The 8,415-nt window shown below is 35.6% G+C and overlaps 1 protein-coding gene across 2 annotated transcripts in view; it reads right to left on the bottom strand.

The window, feature by feature from the left end:
• Positions 1 to 1,300: 1,300 nt before the first annotated feature.
• LOC133857171 (uncharacterized) overlaps positions 1,301 to 8,415 on the bottom strand; it is a 29,024-nt gene continuing 21,909 nt past the window's right edge. For both annotated transcript variants that reach the window (XM_062292318.1, XM_062292320.1), the window contains exons 7-9: positions 5,790 to 5,975; positions 5,541 to 5,636; positions 1,301 to 2,486 (exon numbers count right to left, since the gene is read on the bottom strand). In XM_062292318.1, the coding sequence (XP_062148302.1) occupies positions 1,590 to 2,486; positions 5,541 to 5,636; positions 5,790 to 5,975 (1,179 nt within the window). In that variant the 3' untranslated portion in view covers positions 1,301 to 1,589. The remainder of the gene's footprint in view (positions 2,487 to 5,540; positions 5,637 to 5,789; positions 5,976 to 8,415) is intronic.

Genomic DNA, 8,415 nt, shown 5'->3' with positions numbered 1-8,415 from the left:
TACACAATAGTTTACGAAATTACCTTAAACCAATCAGTAGAAACGTAGATCAAGCTTCGTAGATCATGTTTCCGAGGTTAGATTTGAGGTGGGAGGCTTGAATTTTTGTAGATCAAGGGTTTTCTGTAAAAATCCTAAGAAAATCGTGAAGAAGGGGAAGAAAATTGGGGGTGGCGCACGGCCACCCCCAAAGGAGTGGCCCAACCACCCCTTCCCTTTTTTTTTTTCTTTTTTTTTTTTTTCGTTTTTTGTTTTTCTTTTTAAAAAAAATAAGTTTATTTGTTTATTTTTTTAATAAATTTATATTTTTTTTATTCAGATGGACACGTGTCACCATCTTATTAGTTTGATGTGGTGCTGACGTGGCATTTAACAGAATCTGACAAATTTTTTAACAGAATTTGACTTCAGAGATCGATTTGTAATTATAGTTTACCACAATGACTTTCTATGAACTTTTTAAACCATAGGGAGTGATTCGTAATTATGACATACCCCAAAAATCAGTGATGCAATTATCCCTAAATAATAGAGCATTTATTATGCTATGCATAGGATGATTGAACAGTCAGCTTGACCAAAGTCAAACGTCATATTGTTGGCGAACCAATTTTACTTATGCAATATTCTATATTCACAGGGGAGACGAGCACAGGAGAGGACCCAAGAGTGAGGGCCTGTGGCGTGAAAAATAATAAAACTTTGAATTTTAGTACTTTTAATTATTATTATTATTATTATTATTTTGAGGAGTGAACAATGTTCACTTTTGTTAGTGAGTACACTCACCATTTCAACAAATTGGCTCACTAAAAGAACTGAAATGGGATAATGTGAAGATGTTGTTCACTTCATATGATAATTTCCTTGAGTGTGGGAAAACAAACAGAAAAGCCAGGGTCTATCAATAATGACATCATAAATCTATCTGTTAACCAAATGACCAGAACAGAAGCATCAGGCGACAGGCAAATAACTATAGCAGGAAAGAAAAACTTGACTTAATTAATTTATACATGTAAATAAATCTCTTTGACAGGTTAAACAAAAAAGGCAGTTGAAGCACGTAGAAAGGGATTAGGTGACTAGCACCAGCAGTAATACCGTCTTAAAATCTTGGAAAATTACCGGGCCTCTCCGCCGTATTCACAATGTAAGCCACCATTATCTCTCGGTGACAGCAATCAACTTTGAGAGAAAATCTGATCTGAGATTGTGACTCCATTTGACTTTGATCCTTGAAATGTAAAGTCAAACAACAATACCAAAAATGACAAAATAACCGCACCAAGTTACTATCTGTGACCGTTGAACTAATATAATACTTATCATTTCTTTGGTTCAGTTCAGCCATCACAGGCTTCATTACACAACTCGCTATTCCTGATATATATAAAGAAATGAAGAGCGATTTTATATTCGTTATATACATCTTCACCAAAAACAATACAAACTGATTTGTACGATTCTAAATAAAATAAAAAATAAAATAAAAAAAATAAAAAATAAAAAAATATATATTAACCCCAAGTTTCAACCCTACTATAAAAACTCACTTTATTATAATGCTAGTGCTACTAGAAACACATTTAAGTTACTATTGTCACCGTCTTCAGGTTTCTTTGGTCCACTTTTGGAGGCCTTCCCCGCCTTCGGCATTTCGGGTGCTGCAGTTGGCTTTCTGAGGTCAATGCCTCTTCCATCATGCTGTCTGTACCCAACTTCCTTTTAGGAGGCCTCCCCTGTCCTCGATGTTGTGGTTGCTCCTGCTGCTGTGAAGGCAGTGATGCCTCCACGGTTGTAGCTAAAACTGGTTTTGGTTTAGGAGGCCTGCCCTGACCCCGTTTATCAGGCTGCTGCAGCTGCAATTCATTACGATTCTGATGATCCAAGGGTCTTGACTCTTGCAAAATTGTATCTGCCTTTGCCTTGGGTGTAGAATGCCTCCCGTGGATTTGACACACTGCTTTTTGGTGCTCATTTTGATTCTGATGAGCTGTGGGAAACAATACCATGGTAGTTGGATCTATATCTCCCATTGATTTAGGCGGTCTCCCCCGGCCTCGATGCTTTGGCAACTGTTGCTCATGATGATCCTGATCATCTGCCTTTGTCTTGGGTGTGGGATGCCTCCCCTGGCTTTCACATTCTGCTTTTTGGTGTTCATTTGGATTTTGATGAGCTGCAGGTGGATCTATAACTTCCTTCGATTTAGGAGGCCTCCCCCAGCCTCTATGCTTTGGCAGCAGTTGCTCATGATGATGCTGTCCATCTGATGGCAGTACTTCTGCGATAGCCATATGCCAATTTGGCTTTAACTTTGAAGGCCTCCCTCGACCTTTAAGCTTGAGTTGCTGCTGTTTCTCGTGCTGATTTTTTGAGGAAAACAAGTCCATAGTGGTATCTTTTACAGCAAGTTCAGGTTGGCAAACACCATGGGATCGGGAGCGCAGTTGCCTTCCCTGGCCCTGAGAATCTAGCTCTTGCTGCCAACAGTGAATCGGGAATTCAATTTCTAATTTGGTTCATCAATTTTGTTTTTGGAAAAGTAAAGAATCTTTATTCAAAAAAAGGGGAAGCTCAAATACACGGAGTTTACCAAAGGTACTCCCAAAGAATTACAATGTGGAATTTAAAAGATCTAAAACTTAAAAAAAAAAAAAAAAAAAAAAAAAAGTTATGAAATGTCAATTGCCTTGAGCTATCATCCAACCTTTCTATGAATTTGAGTCCAATTCATTCATGAATTGGTTTCAAACAGTCATAATCAAATTATTAAAGCATAACTTTTGGACTACTTTGTTTAAGTTCTTTCAAAATTGCATTGAGAGAGTTTAGAGATTAATATTGGTTAGTCTATTAAATTATTTTTTGGATTGTAAAACACACACAACCCCACACATTTCGGTGTATAGTGCTTTACAGTTGGTTGCTTATTTAATTAGTTTTATAATCAAGATGAGAAATTTTAATATCTAAAAAACTACACAAAATTTATATAAAATTAAGTTCTCAAAAAAAACATCCGTGCAACGTAAGGGTTGCAAGCTAGTTATTGGTATCTTCAAGTTTCTATATTCACTATTGAAATTAATTACTAAATTCGAGTTGCTTCTCCAGCCCAAGCTTCTAGGATTCCATAAGCTTGAAATTTTAATCGACAAATTGTAAAGAGAAATTTATTATCTTTGAGATTCTACTCTATCTTGTATTCTAGTATCCAATAGCAAGCTCATGCATTACGGGGACTTATTTATTAATTATGCTCTGTTTGATTCGGCGTAAAATGATTTTTGGAAAATGATTTCGGCATTTTTCGGTGTTTGGTTGGGGCGAAAATAACAGTCAACGAAAATCATTTTCGGTTTGACCGTAAAAGTTTCTTTAATTTTCGGAAAACGATTTACGATTTTTAAAACCGTAAATCGTTTTCCGAAATTAAGCTCTTCGTCCTTACACGCATGTTTGATATCCAATCGTTAAAATTTAGCAATTATCGGTCATCGGGATCCAGTCGGCGCCAGAGTCCGACAACATCCAGTCGCCGGAAACTTGCCGGCGCCGGAATCAGGCCACCGGAATTCTGCCGGTGCAGGAATCAGGCGGCCGAAATTCTGCCGTTACCGGAATTCGGCACCGGCAGACCAAATTCCGGCCGGGATATCACCGGATTCTGGCCAAGCAGGTCGGATCTGGCCAAAACGGCCGAGATCCGCCCGGATCTGGACGGATCCGGCCATTAATCCAGTCGGATCCGGAAGATTCCGGCCTGAATCCGGCCATTTTGGCCGGATCCGGTCAAACTTTCTCGCCGGAACCCGGCAACGGCGACCGGACGTTGCCGGATTCCGGCGACAATTACCAAACTCTTATTTTTGCATTTCGAAATTTTTTCATGCGAACCAAACACCGAAAAATATTTTCGAGAAAATCATTTTTTTTTTAAATGATTTCGTCGAAATTATTTTACTACGGAAATCATTTTACGTCGAAACAAACGGAGCATTAGTTGCAAATTTTGTATTCGCCACCCACAAGAAAGGCCTGGGGACCTTACTGAAACTTGATAACACAGTAACTAACCAAAAGGTTGCATTGGTTACGAGGTCTACACCAATAAATCTCTTACATCAAGGGGTTTAACTATTTTTGTTCTTACTTTTTGTATATCAAACACAATAGTGAGAGCAGTAATTTTCACATTATTCTTTATAACAGTGGCAAGGTTTAGTCTTTTGCCTTTGATTAGCATATTTAATACTTTTTAAAGAAAAGCATAGACCGTACAAAAAGAATAAAAAGAGGCAAAATATCTTGAAATGCTCAGGTTAACTTAATTGGGGTGGTTTATCAAAGATTAATGAAATAAAGCCACTTCTTCCTTTCAAGTATATATCCCGGATCACTAAAAACAAAATCTAGATTTAAAGAGTCTAGATTTAAAGAGTTCATGGAGAGCTTGTATATCAGAATTTCTTATTCCCACAAGATAAGTCCAGTAATAAATTGATTTCCTGCATATATTACTCAAAACACATCTAATATTTCTAAAATTCTGTAAGTTATTGATGGTGTAATTTGCAATTAACCATTGAAATCTCTTAAAATATATTAAATAGAGTTTAAACCATTTTACTTTCATGATTGTATTTGTTATTTCTTAATTTTTAAGATTTTTATTGTTTTTAAAAGCTTTTTTTAAAAAAAAAAACAAAAACAAAAACAAAAATTATAATATTAAAAATCCAAAATTCGAAAAGCTTACACACTTTACGGATTATGCCTTGCTTTATGGAGTCTTAAAACACATTGCAGTTCACTTTTGAAATCACTGATCCATACATAACAAAAAATATAATTATTTTCTTACCAATCCCTGGGGATTCGTGGTAACCATTTAGAATATCACTTTTGATCAACTAAATCTGGGTCACTTAACATGAAGTTTATGTGATTTTTGGTACCCACAACAGACAATAATAAGCAATGGAAGTCAACCCTACTAGAACCGACGTGATTGAGGATGAAAATGGGAGGGGGGGTTAATATTTCAACTTAATTGATCTCTAAATTACCTAGGTCAAAGCCTATGGCATGATATGCAGTTATTTTTTTATATCAATGACTGCAAAAGTTTCCACAATGGATATTTGGGTGGGGGACGCAAATCAATATGCAGCATACATGGATTCAGAGAGCAAGTAGATCGGACCTAAAACATCCAATCTACAGTGTTCAGGTCATTAACACTTCATACGAAGTATTCAACCAATCATATTGAACCAAGTATACTTGAGAGATTAATGAAGAGATAATATTAGATATACCATCTAGAATATAAATCAATGAAGTTGATGACACAAAAAGACACATGCAGTATGAGTCTTCTAGGAGTCAAAAACCACAAGAAAAACAAAAAGAGAGGACATGGGTCACAATGTACTGCAGTATGTAGAATCTAACTATAATATGTCACAATATAGATATCAAGTACGAAATCTATTACAAAAGATTCTAAGAGAAGCAATTATTGTTGATACCTGGCTTTCACAAGCCGTTGCCTCCATACAAACAGGTTCAGACGACAGCCTTTCTCGAGGCCGTAGTTGCCGCCGTGGTTGCTGCTCCTGCCCAAGCTGCTAGTAATCCATGGAAGGGAAATTACAATGCAGATTCTAATAATAGTTATGCCTATGGAGGTATCTTTATAGTTTGTATTCTATGTTCTATTCCTCTTTCATACTTGTTATATATCATAGTAGGTCAAGAGAAGCTGTAACTGTTGCTACCTGGCACTCAGGTATGTTTGCGTCGACACGATCACCAAATGCCCTTCGAGCCTGAGACTGTAGTTTCCTCCACTGCTGTTGCCCCTGACTTGGCTGTTGCCTTTGACATGATCGCTCGAGTTTTGTTAGTTCAAGCTCTAGAGGCCTTTCTTGAATTAGATTTTCTAGTTCCCGCTCTTGCTCAATCTGCTAGGAGGAATACATTTAATAGAAATCAAAATTTGCATATTATATTTATTGTCACTTATAATTTCAGAAATTTTGGAAGATTTCTATTCTATGATTGTTGATACTTTTGTACTAATGGTCTAGGGCATAGCTGTAAGTGTCTATTGTGTCTATGCCACAATATGCAGTTATCATTCATATCAAAGATTGTCAAAGCGTCCACAATGGAGAGTGGAGTGGAGTGAAGTGGAGACCCAAATCTACATGTGGTATACATAGATTGAGAGAGAAAGTTCACCAGACTTCAACATCCAATCTACAATCTTTTGATAGGTGAACGGTACTCACCAACAATAGTGAGTACTATTCATCATTAAATCATTAAAAAACTATAAAAATTTGGTAATTTCTCTCTTTTTTTTTTCTTTTTTTTTTCTTCTTAAACTACAATATTTCCACACTTTAGACATCCAATGCCATACAAATTTCTTGTTCACATATTCCAACAGGTTTTGTGGAATTGAAAGGGCATGTTTGGGTAGCATTTTATTTTTTACTCTTTTTTTAAAAACATGTTTCGGTAGGTTTTTTAAATTCAAATTCTACTCAAGTTTTATCAAACTTTTTTCAATTTTGTCTCAAGTTTTCTAAATCATCCAAACTTAATTTTAAAAAACGAATTTTTTCAGTATTCACAATTTTAAATATAGTAAAGAATAATAGAATATAATACAAATTTTTAAAAATATGACCACAATAATAATTGAAATATTCAAAAATATGACCGTTAGGAAAAGACAAACATTCAAAAAAGATTAAATAGAAAAAGAATAAAGAAATCTGAAAAAAAAAAAAATTTATTTAAATGGAATAGTGATAGTGAATAGTTAAAATGGTGAGGCTACTGGGGGTGCATTAAAAAAATGGCTTACTAGAATAGAAAAAAGTAATTTTTAACTATTTTAGCTAATAAAAATTGGTGAGGCTACTAGGAATGCTCTAAAAGTCATTTACATTTCAGTTAAAATTATTCAACTATACCAATGGTACCAATCATACACGAGATTAATGAAGAGAACATCATTTATCTGCTATCTAGAAGATCGGTCAATGAACTAAGTAACAAGTAGGTTTAGATAGCCTTCCTTAATGCTGTAGTTGCTGTGGGGGTTGCTGGTATTGCTGCTCCAACTCAAGCAGCTAAGAGTCCAAGGAAGTGAAATTACAAATGCAGATTCTATTGATACTTATGCCGACGATATTCATCATTGATAAGGGCTGAATGTTACACATTCAAGCCCATTAAATTACATATGTAAAGCTCTTAGTTTTGTTATAATTTGATGTTTTGTTTTGTTTTTGTGTTTTTCTTGTATTTACAGGTTTTGGAAGAAAATCCTTCAAAATCCAAGATCATAATGAAGTCGACAATCTCACTTTTGGAAAGATTTAAGTTCCAAATCAAATTTGACTTTAAGAAAAGTGAAATCGACAAAATCTTTCAATTATGGAAAGAATCCAGAATGAGCACATCACTTTATTTTCATCAAAAATTTTCGCTCGAGTACCGGATTGCGTTGATTTTGGTGTCGTTGGAAAGCTTATGAAAAGTTCGACAATAATGTCTGAAATAGGATTTTCCTATTTCGGACGTTTACTATGCCCAAATTGTCCCGCAATAAAAGATCGCGGATCTGTACGAATTTGGAATATTTACCTACTTGGCTTGAAAGTCAAAAGACTTGTATGACTAGGAGACCTTTCCACGATTTTTCCTAAGATTCCTAGGGCTTCTAGAGCTTCATTAATCCCTATAAAAAGGCCTTCAACCTTTGAAGAAAGAAGGAGGGGGAAGCTTTGGCAGAACACACAAGCTTCGGGGAAGAATTGGAAGCTACTTCAAGGATTTTGGGTTTTTTCTTTCTTCCTCTATTCATGTATATAATTTTAGTCTATATTAGTTGTAACTAATACTTTAGTTAGGGCTCGATTGAAGCCCTAGTCATGTTTCTTTAAGGATTTCCAATTGGCGCTTTTGCTACAATCTTATTTTGATGTTTAACTTTATTAATTCTAGTTTCTTGAATTCCTCGCATGTTTATGTTTGGCCATCATATGCATGTGGTATGGATTTGTTATTTATGTCAATTTGGATGACCGAGTCCTAGGCATAATAGAGTAACGAAAGAACCCCGCCACAGGTTCTTGAATTAATCAACATAAAGACAACTAGAATAGATACCATGTTCCAATCTGAGTGTGTTTACCGATTTCCATAGATTTATGCTTTCTTGGAGAACAACTTAGTAGATACCATGCTAAATCCTTCAAGGAAGAAAAGACTTAGAGTAGATACCATGCCTAACTCGTTGCTTAGGGAAATCAATAGCTTTAGGAGAAGATATCATTCCCTTGTGGCTGGTAAACATTAAGCATCATGTTATGATTGTAGTATTGG

Source organism: Alnus glutinosa, chromosome 14, assembly GCF_958979055.1.
Source record: "Alnus glutinosa chromosome 14, dhAlnGlut1.1, whole genome shotgun sequence".
Classification (NCBI taxonomy): Eukaryota; Viridiplantae; Streptophyta; class Magnoliopsida; order Fagales; family Betulaceae; genus Alnus; species Alnus glutinosa.
The sequence above is the reverse complement of the archived record's forward strand: the minus strand, read 5'-3'. Positions and strand labels throughout refer to the sequence as shown.